The sequence below is a fragment of the Natator depressus genome, chromosome 6 (genome assembly GCF_965152275.1).
Source record: "Natator depressus isolate rNatDep1 chromosome 6, rNatDep2.hap1, whole genome shotgun sequence".
In the NCBI taxonomy this organism is placed as follows: Eukaryota; Metazoa; Chordata; order Testudines; family Cheloniidae; genus Natator; species Natator depressus.
Window position 1 is genome coordinate 31,205,947 of NC_134239.1, and position 19,682 is coordinate 31,225,628.

General features: G+C 38.9%; 1 protein-coding gene across 8 annotated transcripts in view; it reads left to right on the forward strand.

Annotated features, from left to right (window-relative positions):
• SOX6 (SRY-box transcription factor 6) overlaps window positions 1–19,682 on the forward strand; it is a 469,848-nt gene that overhangs the window by 411,449 nt on the left and 38,717 nt on the right. For all 8 annotated transcript variants that reach the window (XM_074954950.1, XM_074954952.1, XM_074954946.1 and 5 more), the window contains one exon: window positions 14,830–14,938. In XM_074954950.1, coding sequence (XP_074811051.1) covers window positions 14,830–14,938 — 109 coding nt within the window. The remainder of the gene's footprint in view (window positions 1–14,829; window positions 14,939–19,682) is intronic.

Sequence of the window (19,682 nt, forward strand, 5' to 3'; positions counted from 1 at the left end):
CTCAAAACTGTAAGCTTTTTCATTGTGACCCCTGAATGGTCTCCCACCTTTCGCCAAACACAGAACAATGTCAATCAGTCGCTCCATTACACTTCAGTTATGGCACCGTTCTTCTTGTTGTTTAGACAGATAAGCCTGCTTGACCTCATCCAACAATACATCAGTAGGTTCCCCTTCATTAAAACTTGACCATGAAGAACAGCTCAACACATGAGATTTTGACAGTTGGTGGTTTTTAAAACATTCATTAGCCCTATGCCAGTTTCTGAATCCCTTATCAAGAAATGCTGGATCAGTGTGACCTTTGTTTGCTGCATCATTAGAGGAGAAGAAACGGCAGTAAAAGCAAAATGCTGCTTCCTTTGATGGGCTATATTCTAACCACCTATACTTTTCATACCAAATGGACTGAAAACTTCTTTGTTTATTCCCTATTTTACTTCTAGGAAACATGCTCAATCTAGGCTGATAAGGTCCTCTAGAGACCGGCGTTCTAATCTATTTTTTGGAATATCACAGACTGGGTCATCAGATGGAATGTTTGATGGCTTTGAATAGGAACTACAGTGACCTGAACTAAGAGACAAAGTCTGTTTCTGTTGGTCATTACTCAGTTTATTGCACGCACTGGAACTGGTGGCGGCATTGTCTTCATGTAAGTTCTTAACCGAGGAGTCCGAGGTATTTGCACTACTATCAGCACATTCATTATAATTCAGTTTATATTTTCTTATATTTTCTGCTCCTTTTCTTATCTTAACAACGAACCGATCCATATTTTAAAATTAAAAGGGGGTACCATACAATGGAATTAAAACGTAAAGCCACGGGCTTGTTATGCTATTTCAGTAGAGTACACGCGACAAAGATTACAAACACTGTAGACACTGTGCTGGGCATGCCTGATGTGGCTGCTTATATAGGTTAAAGATTTTCTAGAATAGTAGTTGGAGGGGGAGGGGAGGACCAATGGTAATGCAGCACCACAGTAGTGGGGACGCATGCTGTGAGCAAACGCGGGCTTTCTATACATTTCTGCAACATCTATATTATGCAATTCGGCGCTTATTGCATAATACAACAGTCCATACTTTAAAACTAAAAGAGCATATCAGGCGATTAAATTAAAATGCAAAGCCCCTTTTTTTTGGAGATATTAGGGTGTGCCTGGGCATACCCGGCACACCCTGTATGCACAACCGTGGGTATGTGCCCATTCCAGAGCTCAAAATTGAGGTGAATTTGTATCATGTTTGGAGTCCTGGGGCTGAGTTGCCTTGCTGCTTCTGAACACTTCCCATAGCCTGTGTGGTTAGGAGATGGGAAGGAGCTGCCGGGGTCTGGTACCCTCTGGGGGGAGAATTGCAAATCCTGGTCTGAAGTAACCAGGGTGGAGACACTGGTGGGCCCATTCTTTCAGCTTCCATCAGCAAAAGTCCTCTCACCAGACCTACCTTATAGCACATATGGCTGGGGATGGGCACATGGGTCCCCTTCTCTCTCTCTCTCTAGCACACAGGATCTTCCTTCTATCGTTCTATCTCCACTATCGCACAGGGTCTATCTGTCTATCATCTATCTATCTTTATATTTCAAATATATTTCAGGTTTAGAGGAAGTATTTATGTTTTCCTCAAATTAGCTGAGAAGTAAGAATTAGCTAAAGGAGATGGATTTAGAGATCAGCACAATTCATGAAGATTAAAAAGAAGAAAAAAACCCTCTTTGTCTGAATTCATTATTTTCAGGCTGCTTTTTATAGACTATAGACTTTTTCAGAAGTCATCTGTGAAGGCTGGCATAAAGAATTTTTAAAGGTAACTAAATGGGATGGAGGCAAGGTTTAAAATCATCTGCTGGGGCTGTTGCAGGGGATATTAAATATTGATTTATCTTGGGGTAAGAATCATACTAACGGCTTGTAGTCAGATCAGTTCATCTGGAATACAAACTGTATAGCTGTATTTAGTACAATGGCAACAATACTGGAAATGCAGGGGTGAGAATTTAATCTAAATCAGTTGGCTCTCCAAAGGTTCAATTGAAAAAAACTAGCATTTCAAACTGAACTTTTCCTAAAAGTTTCATGCTGTTTAGATTAAAAATTGTCTCATTTAGTCAGTCCATGCTGTATCATAACCCACACCTCTGTGTCATATTGCAAATAACAAAAATCCACATTTCAAGACTGTTCCAAATTTTAAGTTTTAATACCCCAAACCCTCCTGCAGACCTGATGCAAATCATTCAAGTAATCTGGCATGTAACACTGTAAGCAATTTTCTGCTACTTGCCATTGCCTTTGGCCAAGCTTTTAGTCATAATATAAAATTTGGCACAGCTTGGGCTTAACCAATGAAAACTGATTATGTTCCCATTTCAGACATAAATAGTTGCCAGCTAGTGGTATTGGCTAACAGATTTTTCAGTCTGTATAAATGTGCATATGGCCATACAGGAGATCCCTTTTTCCAAGAGTGACATCAAAACAGTAGTTCCCAGGTAATACTAATGTTATATTTGCTTTTGTTTCTGTTGTTTTCTTTAAACATATTCATTTGACAGCTGCAAAGGCTTGAATGTTCTATGGCTGAAAAATACATTAAATATATTTATATGAGAGGCCGTGTGGTGTAGTTGATGGAGCACTCGACAAAGACTCAGGAGACCTGGGTTCAATTCTCAGTTCCGTCACTGGGCTGCAGAATGGTACCTTCTTGAGTCTATGCCTCAGTTCTCCATCTGTAAAATGCGGTTAATGATACTGACCTACTTTGTAAAGCACTTTGAGGACTGCTGATGAAGAACTAGGTATTATCATTCTACTCAAAAGCAACAAAGAAATATCCCTTATTACAACCACAGGACAGTCATTCCCTCTGCTACGAAACATGGAAAGAATGGAACTAACACAAATTCCAGCTAAATATGGCCGGTAAGCATAGAAGGGGGTAGAGAAGGCATCATTCCCTTAGACAATAGAATCCCTTCTCCATGCATATTCTGCCCCCATCTCCCGACAGAGTAGCAAGTGTCTTCCCCAGGGATGAGGCATTTTATCTTCATGCAGTGAATCACGTGGACTTTTCCATGTATGTTTTCTGCGTGTGTGTGTGTGTGTGATAATTTTGAAATCAAAAGTACAGATATGTGCGTAGGATGCAATACAGCCCTGTGCTGAAGGCAAGCACTGAAGTCCCACCTAAGCCCTCATTGTCAGTCTTAAGTGGGACTTAACGTGCATAGCCCTTGTACTGTTCCCCCGTCATGAGGGTGAATTTTGCCTCTACGGAGCATAATTTGATACAGTATTTCATAATGTAAATATTTCTTTTTAAAATAATTAGATAATGAACAACTGAATTCAGATTAAGGATTTAGTTACTGTTCAATTTATTTAGGACAGATCCAAAGCCCATTGAAGTCAATAGAAAGATTCCCGTTGCTATAGCTAGTTTTGGATCAGGCTGTGCTTGTCTTTAAGTTTGTGTGAGTCTTTTCTCTTTTTAGGCTGTCGGTTTAGTTTAGGTATAAGTCATGTTAGTATTTTAAGTGGAGAGCAGTACTTTTTATATGATACAGCCCTTGCATTTTGTGAGGAAATTGGACTTCAGAATATAGGTCTGTAGACAAATGTGTAAGGGCAACCCTGGACCTATGAGAGTATGATCCAGAAAAATGGAAACTTAGATGTTTGAAAGGAAAGCATCTTCTTTGTCCTTTTTGGGGAATGATTGCCTATTTTTTTGGCTTGATAAATTTATACTAATCATTAATGCGCTTTTAGCAATTTTCTCCCCAGGTAGAGATTTTAGATCTGTGATTTCCAAGCGACTTAGGCCCTGTCTCTTCCAAATTACTCATGCTTACCTTTACATACTGTCCGTAGTCCCACTTACTTCAGTGAGGGCACTCATGTCCTTAGTCTTGTGCTGTTCCATCCTGGAAGAAAACGAATTCCTATTTGTACAGGAAGGGCTCCAAACTATTTGGTGTAAAGTTGTTCAAGACCCTCACCCGAATTCATCTTGAAGGGCAGGATGAATAACAAAAAGTAGAAAAAATTATTTTTATTAGCCACAGATAAACAGCATTACCTCTTCTTAACATAAACTTTTTGTTCTAAGGTACCCTATGAGATTGATCTTGCAATGTGCTGAGCGGCCCTGATTCAGCAAAGCACTTCAGCACATGCTTAATGTTAATGCAACCTGAGTGTTCTTTTCTTGTTGAATTAAAATTAAAGAAGGGAGCTAGCTGAAGGGTACATCTATCGCACAGGTGTTATGTATATCATACTTGATATGCTAACCTTGCACACAGTAATCTTGCCTTCCTGACACAAACAGTAAGCAGCACACTTTCTTGAGGTTGAAATAATCAGAGGCAAACACGGCAGTTATGGGGATACAAGAGGTAAGACACGGCATAATGATGTTACTATCATCGTTCCATTGTCATCCATCCTGATTCTTTAGTGATATGTGTTTTCTCTCTGAGCATAGTAAAGGATGCTTGAGAATAAACAGCGTAAAATGCTGCAGCAAACACAAAATAAATACTTGAAAAAATAGATAATAAAAATTACAAACCCAGAAAAACTGTACATAGCAGACAATTTCAAATGAAATATGTCTGTATTTTAAAAGTTTAGGTTCAGTTCTGTCTGAGAGAACATTAAATAGACCTGAGTTCCTTTTTGCAACCATGCTACATCATTGTTTACTTTAATGCAAATATACTCGGAGACTTTTAATTTAGCAATAATTTTATTCCCTTTGGTTTGTTTTATAATAAACATGCAGAATTGTGCGAGCACTTGCAATGCTATATATTTTAAAGTTCAGGTTCAGCTTTGAGCTTTTTGCTATGGCTTAGACTATTTTTTGTTTTGAAAATCAATTTGCCTAGTCCTGTTTTTCAACCCTTACAATTATTGTCAAAGGAGGAATTCCTAATGTAGGAAAAGTGTATTTATCATACATTGGCCAGTGGTTATTGCATCCTGGAGGTTCTTTTTATTGTAGCTTTCCCTCTGATGTTGTATTACATAATGAAAGACCCTATCATAACACAGACACTCACAATGGTAGAATTAAAGTAACTGTAAGAAAATCAAATCTGAATGTCTCAATGCTGGTATAAAATGTTAAATTGTACATATATTTTGTATATGTACAGTTTATAAGACTACATCATACTGGTACTTAAGATGTGTGGCTACTGGCATGTATGTACAATCTAAATTTATGTAAATCTGTCCGTTTCCAAACTCCTGTGGAAGGCAGCTAATTTTGCTTTGTGCAGTTGCGGTCTGCAGTGTGCCACAGCAAAACTGAAGTCGATGACTCCTTTTTTCTCTCCCAGCAAAGCTGTTTTTCTTAGCAGAAACTGGAATAGTTTTACTCTTTGTTATATTAATGTGGCTACTTGCTAAAGATGTGTTATCGTGTAGTCCTCTTTAAATATTCAGCCTTGAATACGCACCCAGTGCTTTGTTTGAGAGAGAAGTGAAGTCCAGTTGTTTGAGCATAGTAATGGAAATCAAAGTCTCCTGAGTTCTGTCTAACTCTGACTCTAAGAATGACCAAATTTTGGAAATTCAGTCATCGACATATGTGCAGAGTAATAGTATTATTGCCCCAATTCAGCAACGCTTATTCTGTGAACTCTATGGAGTGGTGCCAACCTCTTCCCAGTGAGGGGGCTGCGCCCCCCTCATCACAGGGCCCTGCCCCCCTCTAAGGCCCCACCCCATGGTCAAGTCAGAGCTGGAAGCCGGAGCCAGGCAGCACAAGGCACTGGCTGATCTCCGGGGCCGGCAGATCCCTGGGAGAGCAGCAACTGTGAAAGGTGGGACCCAGGAGCCTGTGCCACAGCGGGTCAGTCTGAGCGGGTGGTGTGCCCCGGCAGGTGGGAACACGGGCCAGGGGCTGCTCTCGGGCTCCCCAACCCCTGCCTGGGCTTACTTCTCCACTGCTGCTGGAGCTGGGCACCCAGCCAGTAGCTGCCACGCTCTCCACTCTGCCTTCAGAGCTGGGTGGCTGGAGAGAAGCAGCTGCTATGGGGGGGAGGAGTGGTGTAAGGCAAATTTTGGGGTGGCTATAGCCCCCGCAGCCTCCCTTGTGCCATCCCTGGAACTCCAGTTCACTGGAGGAAAATGGGCTTTCTGCTGCTGTGAGTTAATGGAGTTACTCCAGTAGCTGAAGTGGTAAAGGTTTGTGCTGCCATGCTGAAGGTCCTAGGTTTGTACTCTGCTGGTGGGCCATGTAGGACTTGCTACATGGCTATGTTGGACATGTAGCAACTGAGTTGCCCTCAGACACAGATTCATGCCCAGTAGTGTAGGAAATAAAGTAAAAAAGAAGTAGAACAATCCAATTATTTCCTGTAGAACATGTGCTCGGTATCATATTTTGTTTAAAATAATATGATAGCACAAGTATGTGTAGGACTAAAAGAAAATGTGTGTTCTAAATTGATGCATTCATATTCTTCACTCTTACAAGTTACATAGGGCTGGCCTACATAATTTATTATTGGTCCATTAAATCCAGTATTGTGCCTCTAGCAGTGGCCAATACTTGATGCTACAGAAGCAAATTAGTCTCCTTCCCATAATGCACCGGGCCAATGATCCACTGATGCTGGGTTGTGAGGGGGGAGCAGCCAGGAGAAGGAGGGAATGTCTACTTGACCCCTGCAAGTGAATAATTTGCACCCTGGAATGGGAGATTCAATAATCTGTATTTTACCTTGTGTTATTACAAATGTCATTAATGGTCATAAAATTATTCAGCCCTTTTAAAAACAAGTGACAGGTCAGGCTTTGGGCTCCTTCTGACCTCCAGTGAATTCTACTGCTTTATTATATGGTGTGTGAAGTGGTAATTCTTTTTGTTTGTTTTATATTTATCAGCTGTTAATTTAATTGAATATTCCTTTGTTCTCTGGGAGTAATCAATTTTCATTAATCTAGGCAGAATTCAACAGTTCATTGTTTTAATAAAAATTCTCTCACGTTTCAGTTGAACTGCATAATTTTACAGTACAATGCTGTGTGAATGTGTTGCTGAAACAAAGAGTTAATCAGAAAGTTTTCGGATACTGCCATGCATCATGCCTTTGTGCATGAATAAAAAGTTGGAAACCGCATAAAAGCAGTAGTTGGGTTACCACACAACTGGATATGCTTAAGTCTGAACGCTTCATAACTCTAACTACTGGGGAGTTGCAAACTTATAAATAACCTTGCAATTGGTTAAAACCTTATTAAAACCATATGAACAAAGATATAAAGCATTTGGTTAAGGGGGTTCAGTAAGTGCAGTAATCCTGTTGAAAGTAATCTAACTGAGGTAGATCCATATTTTAGGAGTGTCTGCAAGTGTTGCAGTAGTTAAGGATCTGTCTATCAGTGTTTAATAGGTGGCGGGGGCGGGGGGAAGGATTAACTCATAAAATCCTGTCTAGATGGAAATATTTGGCTATCTGAGTTTTTTAAAGAATTAAATATATTTTGTGTTACTTTTAAAGGTGACCTGAAAAGCAATAAAATCCAGTAATGCAAAAATATGTGTTGAGTGCCACTAATAACCACATATACAGGGACTTCACCTTAACACTCGTTTCATATTTCTTCATTCAGATGTCATGACATCCACTCCAACAGTGATGGAAGCTTCCTAGTATTCTCTTCCACAGGGCACTTTAAAATCATGAGTCAGAACCTCTAAAATCATGCAATTTGCTTAAAAAATCAAAATATTTTTTTAAAAAAATAGGACAGTGAGTTGTTGATATTTGTCGTCTTGTTTTTGAACCTATAATGTTCATGTTTCCAAGTTTTTTTCCACAGCCACAAAGGCTAGAATCTTAGCTTTCATTTGATAAAAAACGTGATATTTGCATATGTTCACCTGACTCCAGGAGCTGGGGCTTTAAGAGACCCAGATATCATGAGACTTGCAATAAAATCATGAACATTAATAACACTAGATTCGTACTCTCCTGTGACGCCCCTGTATGTGTCATGTTGTCACATTCAGAATAGTGGAAGCCAGCTGAAGCATGGAGCCGGTTAAGCAGGATTAGTATAAATCCTTTTTTCAAATGCATTGCTTGTTTTTTCAACAGTGTTTTAAAACTAAACTATATACTTTAAAAAGGGGACTTAATGTCCTCCTTTCCCTCTAGTCGGTACATGCTTCCAGTGCAGTTCAGCATGGTACATCAGGGCACTATGGGAATGTCTACACGGAGATAAAAGCCTCGCAGCCCAGCCATGGCTGGCCCAGGTCAGCTGACTTAGGCTTGGTGGGTTTGGGCTGCAGGGCTAAAAATTGCTGTGTACATGTTTCGATTCAGGCTGCACCCTTGCACTGTTCCAGAGCTCGGGCTCCAGCCTGAGTCAGCTGACCTGGGCCAGCTGTGGGTTGTTTATCTCCATGTAGACATATCCTATATTGCAATAGGCACCTGTAGGCTGAGGCAGGGATTCTTTTCTATTCTATATAGGTTCTTATACCTCCTTCATTATCATAGTAGCTGAGTGCCTTATGGACATCCTGGAAATCTTGAAGGAGAAAACTAAAGTAAGGTTTCAAGTGAGGATATACTATATTGCCCTTTTAGTCTGACCACTGGGAGCATTACCTTCATATTGTTAAAGTTACTGGGATTTGGTATTTTATCTTGTCAGATCAACTTAAAGTCACAGACATTTAGAGTTCATTCATCCAACCTGTACATCAAGTATACCGAAACTTTTAGCAAAATGGCCCAGTTATTAAAATGCTGAAAAATAACTATTATTACATTTTCACTGTAATTTTTTCTCAGACTTTCTCTCACGCATGTGCACACACATACACACACGCTAAATATTTAAATGCCTCTTGCCACAGAATGATATGATACCTTGTAATTTTAGCCATGCAAAATATTCCTGAGAAAATCTCAAACTTGGGACAAACATTGCCAAAAGTTTGTGAACCTGGGACAGATTTATGGTTCCTATTGAGAAACCGTGAGAAATTCTATGATTTTTCAGTGTTTCCACCTATAACTTGGCCAAAATTGATGGGTTTGGTTAAGTCTTGCTTGGAGTTTGCTCACAACTGGAAATCAAAGCAAAACCACATGAATTAAAACTGGAAAAAGGTTCATATGGATCCCTGTGAACTAATGCCAAGTTTTCTGAGTTCTACATCTACTGTACTACGTCTTTCAGGGATTTTTATTTTTCTGACTACAAATTGATATGGTAGGAACTATTACAATAGTTCCCACCCCCCAAAAATGTACAAAACTTAGAGATAAGGCTGAAAGTCCATTTGTAATGATTCCTGCTGTGCCAAGTTATTGCAAAAGATTCTAAGCAGAGGGTGATTTCACTTTCCAGTCCTAGCTGTAAAAAAGTAGGAGGAACTTGGGAGAATTTGTACCTTGACCTTTGCATGATGAAAGGAGGACTTGTGAGTTCTCCCAGAACAATGTTTCCTGATTCATAGTCACAATGGATGGCGGGTTGGAAGGACAAAGTGTCAGTCTGAGCTCTGAATTGCTTTGTTGTTGTCAAAAATAAGTATAAGTCACATTCTTAGGAAATTATAAGATTTTGCTGAGGTGTCTGGGGGATTTATTCTCACAATTCCTGTTAGCATTAATAGGGATAGTGTGAATGAATCCCTAAAAGTTTTGCTGAAAATTTTCCGTTTGATGTTTTGAATGCAGGTGTTTTTAGCTGTTTTTTTTACATTCCACTGCATGTAAACAGTGTAGACCATAAATAAGAAATAAGCCACTAAAGAATTAGTTGAGACATTCAGTGTGGAATAACCTAATTGTAATGTATTTTGTGTGTAAAGATGTGATAATTATTTATAGCGAATTAAAATTGAAACTAAAATACTGTCCTCAGATATGTAATAGCCCCTTAGGCATAAACTCTGTGGCTTCTGTGAATGACCCATATTAATTCAGACTCTAGAAATTGGCTCTTTAAATAAACCTTGGTAACTGCTGCCAAGTTAAACTATTGAAACAAAGAGTATTACATCATTGTCCAGCCATGTCTACTTAAATAAAATGTATTTGTTTGAAAAAAAAAAAATAGAACAAACCCTTTCACACAAGGATCAGCTGGTATGCCATTTTCCAGTTTAGTCTGAATACACATTTCAGATGTGGAAAAAGCTAGCATGCTGAAATAATTTGAGGCATGGGTATAGTCTGATCAGTCTTGGTAATCCAGAAGGGAGGGGTACTCAGTGTATTATTACATTTCGTATATTGTTTTTCAAGAGATGGATGCAATCAGTCATCTCGCATCTGGTTTGAAAAAACTTGTCTCGCTGGCAAGTAAACTGTTATTTAAGTACACAATCTACTGCACTACTGAAACAGTTTTGCCAAACTTGTCCAAGTATTCTCACAAGCTTAAAGATGGTATAAATATCATTTATAGCAAGTCGTTTACTTCAGACTATATGGAATGCCTTCCTGTTCCCCTGATCTAAGTGTCCCAGTTTACATTACGGCCTTTATTGCTTCTGTTTGATGGAATGATCAGTAAAAATTTAATGACACTATAAAATAATAAAAATGTCATTAATTTACCACGGATCTTGGATGCAGTGGTTGTAAAGTTACATTAATAAACAGAATATTTTTTACAACAAAAAGCATTGTTACGTGGGAACGTATAAATAACACACATAAATTTAAGAGCAATTTTACTGTTAGCACACACATTATTATGGAATAGCCAATAAGTGTATAAAACAAAGTATATAAAATTTTATGAAAATATACTGTGCACATCAAAAATTCAGCTTTTATCTAAGTGCAGAGAAAAGCCATTATTGTGTGCTTACTGTTTCATTGCTGTTCTTCCATAAGATCACAATTTTATATTTGTTTCTAGTAATTTGAAGTTTGCAGCTTTTTTGTAGGAAGGGCATTGCTTCCGCCACTTCTCGGTTGACTAAACCATCCCTTTACCTTCCACACACGCAGGAAGAATTGATAATCCCTGCCACAGAAATGAGGGAAAAGTTGCTAATTTAATGCAAAGTTTAAAATAATGCCTAAGGGGTTGGCTGGCTTGCTCGGTGACTCTGGAAATAAGGGATAATAATCTAGCAGTCTATCTGTCATCGCTGGGGCTGTTCCATCATTGACTGTGATAACATGTGAATATGATGGATGCCACAGTCTTGTGGCTCATAACGTTTAACATTCATCAACTCTCACTAAAGGGGCTTTATCATTTAAATATCTTTATTTAATATGCAACATCTACCTCATACATCATAATTTCAAAGCACTTAGAGAACCAACAGCCCTACAACACAGTGGAACAGACTTTAATTTTTTTTAATAACTTTTATGTTTTTTGCATGTTTGTGACTGACAATGCATAAATAAGTGCCTAATCATGTCACTGAATGAAAATGAAGATTTGGCTGTTGCAAGAAGATTTTTTCCTTCTTCTAATTTTAAAGTAGTGATTAATTTTTACTGTATTTTTAAAATACACAAAAACACAGAGGGCCCAAACTGTGCTTGAGAGAGCTTACAGTTTCAGCAAAAGTCCCTGACCCTGCAAATTTTTAGTCCCGTTGACTTCTGTGGGCCTACTCCCATGAGTAAAGATTTACAGGATCATATCCTAAGCACTTTCTTGAAATTACACAATTTAAAGTGAACAGCTTTGTATGAATTTACAGCAGATGACACGCAGACAGTATTAAAGGACATTGTCCACCTGTTTAGACTTCCAAAATTACCTTTTGAAAAGGAGGTAAAAACCACACCCTATCCCTGGAAGATACGCTTTAACTAAAAACATACAAACAAATTAGCTCTGTGTGTCTAAGAAGCAAAAATATACATAAACATAGCTTGCATGGGCATATATATTTCCGGCTGCACATACATATGTGTGTGGATGTAATGGGTGTGTGTATTTATTTGTTAATGCGTATGTGCTTATATATATACACCCACACACTTTAAAAATATTTTACAATATGTACATGTAGCTGTTTATGTGGCTATAGGCTATGTAGAATTAATTTTCCTTTAGGACTTGTTTGCACTAGGAAAAAGGGTGTTTTTTAAAAATGTGATAACTAACCCCTTTTAAAATCATAGTGTAAACAAGGTAAGTAGTGGTTTCACCATATGTTAGCTGATTGATGTGAAGCCTACTAGGATAAGCCCAAAAGAAAGGAAAAGGTTGGGACCCAAACAGGTGAGTGTCCCTTTGAATATTAAGTTCATGAAAGCATTTCATATAAATTGTACTAATTCCTCATCCAAATATTGATATCATAAGCATCACTGTGAAGAATATTTTTCATTGAAAAAAATCAGAGACTAAAAAGGCTTTCCAATGTATATATTGAGAAATAATAGCTGTGGTCTATTTTCCTATGAATTGAAAACCAGAGGTTATTACTGAATCATAAGTGGACTTCAGTTCTTTTAGAAGAAAAGGTATTATTATTGTGTAAGCTTTCTCATCTTACTTACTATTTCTGCCCTTATCGTGTAATTTCCCCTTTTCTCCTTCTATGTCAAAATATTGATATTCTTTCAGAAACTTTTTTTCCCCCTTTTTTAACAGAGAATATTTTCTGGTAAAAAATCAAAGGGAATGAATGACGAGAAAGATACTTCAAATGTGCATATGGATATACAGCAGGTTCTGTTGATTTTAATAGTAGAAAGATATTTCTCCTTCTTCTAAACCATACTTAACGGTTGTTCTTCCAAGAATACTGCAGATGCCACGTTAACACTCCTTTAGGAAAGGCTTTAATGCAAATATTTGGAAAGAGAAACGGTGTGTGCTAAAAGCTGTTTTTCTTAGTACTGACTTTTGCTTTTATTTTGAGTGCAAATTGTGAAAATCTAAACCTGCCCCTCAACAATGGAACAAGGAACACTTGGAAAAAAAAATCATTCCTATCTGCCAGCAAAGCAGATTCCATTCTGATGGTGCAGGATTACTGTTAGATTATAGAACATCTTTGGGTATAATGGTTGGCCTTGTAGTGTTAGTTTGCCTGTCTCTAAGTCACATTGCTTCTCTGTGTCTAGAACTCTTACTTTTCATTTAAGCTTCTTTGCTTAAGTTCCCTCATCAACAGATACATTATATAGGAAAGCTACACTACAGAAACAACTCAATACATGGAGAATGTTACTCCATTATGAAAATGCAAAGCTAACCTGTTAGATGGATGGCAGATTTTAAGAAACTTTTAAAAATACACTTAGTACCTGAAACTCCTCAGCTGCATGTTGTGGTAGTAAACCCAGTGAATCGGTTTTGTGCTGTGTTTTCTTCCCATGTAGACTTAAACATATTCCATGATCTGAAGAATCAAAAGGCTTCCTGAACAATTTGGCTAATGGGAATTAATTATAGAAATATAATGATATTCAAAAATAATCAGATTAGACAGCACAAATGAACTGAGATTGAACAAATGAGGCACAACAGCCATCAAGTAATTGTATGTTTGGTCTTTAAGAACATTTCTAAGTTTCTAAACATTGTGCAGGAGAGAAAACTCATGATGTTTTCTTCTTATGTCTAAAATGCTCAGTACAGAACTAGGTCATTGAACAATAGACTGAACAGCAATCATCACTCTACTTCTGCATAATGCATTAAGTATAACATGCAGAAACTGTTCGCGGAGCTGAAAGCTGGTATTTCACGTCTGTAAATTCAAGCTGACATGACATTTAATATTGTTTCATAGTAATGAACAACAAGGTTTCATTCATTCACAGGTACAACATAATACCAAGTTTAGTCTGAAGAAGTAACAACAAGGCAAGAGGGAAAACACGTTGTGTTCCTTCAAATGAGAACGCTAAATTAATGATAACCATTGAACACTTAGCTACTGATACAGAGTACTACAGAGACTCACATTCTGAAGGAATATTGTACTGTCAATTGTAGTGCTTTTGCCCTGCAGTTCTTTGATTGAAGATTGGGTTAACACATAAAATACCTCCCTTAGTTTTCATTTTACAGTTCCAGGTCCAGCTTTCCTGTGCAGGTCTCCAGCTCTCAAAGGCTTCGTGTTTTTCTAGGAGCAAGCACCATCCTCTCTCTTTTTCAATTCCCATTGAGGTTCAGTTGAAATTCCTAGACAAAATAATAGTATCAATTCTGTCATCTACTATTCCTTCTTTGAATACTTGTCTTTGAAAGCCTCTTGCATAAAATTCAGACTTGTGTTTTCTCAGGGGTACGAATGCAAACTTGGATCTCTTAGTGGAAAAAAAGTGCTTTTTCCATTAAATTAGCAGCATGTTTTAATAGGAACTTTTCTTTCAAGTTCTAAATTTTAGTGTCTCTCAAATGTCGATTGTTTTTTTTCCAGTTTAAGTCACAAAGTTTAGTGGAAAGACAAAGCGTGCAGCATACATCAGCACTGCTTCCTGCCAAAAGTTTTCTGCGGTTGAATGTACCATCATTTATACATTATAAAGGTGCAGTTCAGCTTAGTTTGGAAGCTTCTATGTACATTTTCACATTTAAACCTTAGGGCCTGATTTTCAGAAGTGCTGAACACTCATCATTCCAACTGACATTGATGAGAGCTCTGGGTGCTCCGAACCTATGAAAATGAAGCCCTCAACTTTATGTTCGAAACTACACTTTTAATGAAAACCTGCTCATTTAATTCACTCAGGAAAATAAAGGAAAAGGCATATGTCTGTACATAAACATACACACAGACATGCAAGTAGGACTAGGCTATAGGGAGCATTAATAGTATCTCTTGTCTTTTCCAGGAAAGAACACGCTTTGAGAATTTAGGCCCACAGTTAACAGGGAAACCCAGTGAAGATGGAAAACTGGGCCCAGGAGTCATTGACCTTACAAGGCCAGAAGATGCAGAGGGTGAGTTGCTGTTATGAATACATTGGACACTGCTTCCTTAATTCCCACAATGTGACATGGAATGGACACATAGCTAAGTGCCTCCTACTATCTTTAATGGGTGGGGTGCAGCTAAATTCCTGGGCACAAATTTAAAACATTTTGCACGTTTTTATCAGACAGTAACATATACACAGCAAAGGACAGGGAAAAAAACTAAACAAAAACGGTGATACCTTACAGTGTATACTCTGAGCCATCCTGAAACACCATTTGAGATATGTCTGCATTGCACACCACGCTTGGGCTTGTGGGACCCAGGTCTGTTGACTTGGTGTTTCCAAGACTGTGCTTGAGCGTCCACACTGCATTGTAAGCCTGGGTTTTCGACTACTGAACCTGAATTTCACGGCTGTGCTAATGTGTTCGGACTGTATTATAGGTTGTTTATTAGCGGCTGCCTTCCATTACTGTTTGTTGCTTGTGGTTGGCCACCTAAGTTACATAGAATTGTTTCTGCTCTCTGATTCTTTCTGAACAGGAGAATAATGTATGGAGAATAATCTATAAATTATTTACAGAAAGACATTGTAGATAAATAATCATTTATTCTAAAATTAATAAAGCTCTCAGGAATCACATGCATTTTCAAAAATACTCTATAATTGTCCAGATCACTCATAAATGGAGACTTTCTATCTCAGAGGAAATACTGCTATTTTGACATTTGTGTTTCTCCCGAAGGGTGACAAGTTGCAATATCAAAACTATTCATGGAACAAAAGTTCAGCACATTTTTTATTCAGACATGCAAAACATTTCAACAGTAGCCTACATCCATCTGGGCTGCCGCAGTGTCTCATGGGAGTTGAAGTTAAAAAGATGACTCATCCAACATGATTCTCTGTGGGCTGGGATCCCTAGTCACACTGCATTTTCCTGATGATCATGGGAGTCCCATGATGCACCATGGCAGCTCAGTCAGAGGGGAGCCACAGTGCATCATGGAAAATGTAATCCTGCCAGGATATCAAGACCATGAGGGAGAATGGGGTCATGAAAAACTAGGCCTACAAATCCCATGAGACATTGTGGTTGCCTGACAGATAGTGATGAACATCACACCGACATGAAATATTTTATTTAGATTTTTCCAGTGGAATTTTTTTTTCCAAAATCAGCATTTTCCTGCTCAAAATCAGCATTTTCCTGCTAAAAATGTTGATTTTACTGAAATCATATTTTTCAGTGAAAAATATTTCAACAGAGAATTCATAACCAGCTCTACTCATAAATAAATAAAATGACACCACTAATCACGTGAACAAATCTTGGCATTTTTAATCCATGAAAATATTAATAAATCAGTTTTTGTGTTCTCTAGTTAAATAACTCCAGTCCTGTTTTTGACTAGATAACATCACTGCATTATAATTATAAATGTTTTACACTGTACTTAATGAAAACTGAATATTTTTTCTAAAAAGTTAAGAAATATAAATCGGATAGCTTGCCTCCTTATATCTGGAAGCAATGAATCTTAAAATTAATTCAAAACTCCATTTCATCCATTACATGTTCATATTTCTTGAACAGTATCAAGTCAGGGCCTCCTAATTTCACTCTGTGCAAATGCAGATGATATATTGTAACTAGTTTTTCTGACAGGACTTCTCTCTAGTATTTCCTTGGTTTTGTTCATTTCCCCATATCAACCTTCCTCTCCCTAGCGTGCTTAAGCTAGTGTCTTGAGACATACCCTGGTACTGACAGCCTATCCTGTTACTGGATAATACAAGAACGAAGTCTTTACGTATGTAACTTTTGTGCCAGCTTAAGGACGTGTAACCCCTCCTCCATTTAGAGCCTGTGGGGCAGTTGCGACATGGTGTGTTGCCATGTGGGGAATCTGAATTCATGAAAGGATTCAGGTTACCAGGCTTAGCACTAGCAGCAGATAGATGTCTCTGGAAAGAGGGTGCTGGATGAATCCTTCTGCTGTTCTGTAAAAAAAAGAGCTGGCAGGAGTTTGAGTGAGCTGCTTATTTCCCCTTCTGACTGTAGAGAAGATTGACGTTATAGCAGATATTAGTGGTGTACATAAAAGACATTAAAATACCTCTCAAGTTTTGTCCCTTATCCTTGGCAAGTTATCTAAGGGATAACTCTCCCAGCATGGCATGTCTAAGAGTGGCTCATTGAAAATACTATGGTTGAAATGCCAACAATTAAACTATCACCTCTGAAGCACTGTACTGTACAACCAGCTTTTGTTAGTCTCCAAGACTATTTACACTTCTTCCTAATTATAAGTGAGGCTTGTACATATCTTTCCAGTTTTTCAGCATGTCACAAAATTTTTATATGTGCCAATAGCAACCCTGTGCTTACACATCTGTCCATTTTAGATTTGAATTGCTAAGGAACTCTACAAACGCATAGTTAATCCCTGGCCTTTTGTAAGAAGTGATATTTGTTCTTTTTTATTATGTTGCCAAGGTCACTATCTCAGTGGAGTGTCACAATTTTGTAATAGCCAGAGTTAGTCTTTTAAGATCTGGCATGTTTAATACCTTCTTTTGTATTGTCTTAGTTGCTCTCTTGTTCCTTTTTATCTCTCTCATTTTTGATTTGGTGATATATTTTGGGTTGCTATGGATGCAGTCGATAACATCTATACGATACTGGTAGTGCATACTGTGTATTATGTGGTATGACCTACACATGTAAGAAGTCGTAATAAAATTACATATTAAGGGGCAAATCTTGACCCCTCTCCTCTATGGAGAGACAACTGAAGCTCCCTGACTCAGGCTGACTCTGTGTCCAGAGCATAAAGCTGGAATCCTGATGGAGTGAGCATGCAGCAGTCAGACTTTTTCCCTGATGCTAAATGCAAAGGCCCAGAAAGGAAGTTCTGTACAGGGTGTCCCTGAATTAAGAAAGGTGTAGAGAGGAGACAGACATAGATAACATTACAGGGACAACCATGAACTCTGAAAGCTCCAATACCTCACAGTCTCTGCATGGGGATACAGAGGGACCATGACTCCTGCCCCCTCTGTCAAGCAGGGAGAAGCAGTTGTGTTTCCCATCTAACTCCCCTTCTGATTGGCCTGTCTGTCCTTAGGATTGATGAGATTGAAACAGAGTGTGCAGGAATTAAAAGCTAACCTAAAATTCCTTCAGGATCTGGCTTTAAAGCAATACCTCCAGTTCCAACACAAAGTCAATTGGACTATTCCAATGCCAACGTTGCTAGTTAATTCCCATTTAAACCAAGGAGATTATCCATGCTTATGATGGTACTGTATGCAAATAATCCTTAATGCAGAATACAGAGTCAGAGCAACAAAAGTTTTGAAAAACAACTACTTTGCTTGTGCATAAACTGCTTTGTACAGATAATTGCATAGCCATTAAAACAAATACAAAAGCCTGCAAAAATGTGCTTTTAGAGCCAAATTTTCAAAAGTCAGTGTCTAAGTGATGCCTGCAAAATGGCACTGCAATTTTATTGCACTCACATTCTGCCGCTGTATATGCGAATGGGTACTTGGACGCACAGCTACCCATTTGTAATGTACAAAAGCCCATTTGAGAATGCAGGAAGTGAATTTGTGAGTTTTGCTGACACATTTTGGGTGCCCATGTTTGGAAACCTGGGCATTAAAGTCTAAGTGTTTTCTTATCTGGAAGGTGATAAAAAGCATTGTTCGGATATGGCGGTGAAATGAGGGCAGACACTGGATGGATTTTAAGCTGCAGGGCACAACTTTTATTAAACTTTAACACGGGGAGGGGCAATACTCGCCCATCACCTATATTTTCCTATGCCAGGCATGTAAGTGGTTTCAGAGCAGGGATTACAAGGTTCATACCATATAAACTGGAACTCAGGGTAGGCTCTCTTCAGCCCACCCCCTGAGGACTCAGCTTGCTATGAGTCCTACCACCTCACCCCCCATAAGGGGGACAAAGGGTCCAGAAGGGTGGGGACTTCAAAATCTGACCCAATCCCATGAGCCCAAGGCCCATCAACCCTGGTCATCTTCTATCCTTTTAACTGCCCTGGAAATGAGTCACAAATCGCGACAGATTAACAACTAAGCCAAGTACCTCAGTTAGGTCCTAAGCACATTCATACTTAACCTGCTGTGGCTTGAAGGAGCTGTGAGGAAGGTGCAAAACTCCCTAGTCCTCTACTGATTTTCTACATGGGAGAAAAAATTTCTTCTTCACCCCAAACAGGTGGTCAGATAGACCTGCAACATCTGTCAGGCTCAATTCCCACTTCTAGCTCAGGATGGGTAGGGTGGGGCTCCTGGAACAGAACTAAAAGAATCTCTACATGGGCGGCGGGTATAATAGGCCAGGGAGACACTGTCTCCCCTAGCTCAGCTGCTGCTGCGGGACCGCGGTTCTGGGTTAGGTGGGGGAAATTTTTGCAGGTTCTGGGATGACTGAGGAGGCAGTATGTGCTATTCAGCTTCCTGGGTTCATTCATAATCTCCCTAGACTCCAGAGAGATTATTGATGAACCCAGGATGCTGACTAACACATACCACCCCAGAACCTGCATGGGGCACAGCAAAAGGTCAGGTTCTTCTTCTGGAAGAGAGAGGAAGAGAAGAGTTTTTTAATTTTCTCAAGGTGGCTTTCGGTCTGTGGAGGGGAGGCATGGCTACGGGGGATTTGGCCACCCCAGGGCTACTCTGAGCAGGTTGGGGGGGCGGTGTCAGGGCTTCGGCTGCTAGGGGGTCAG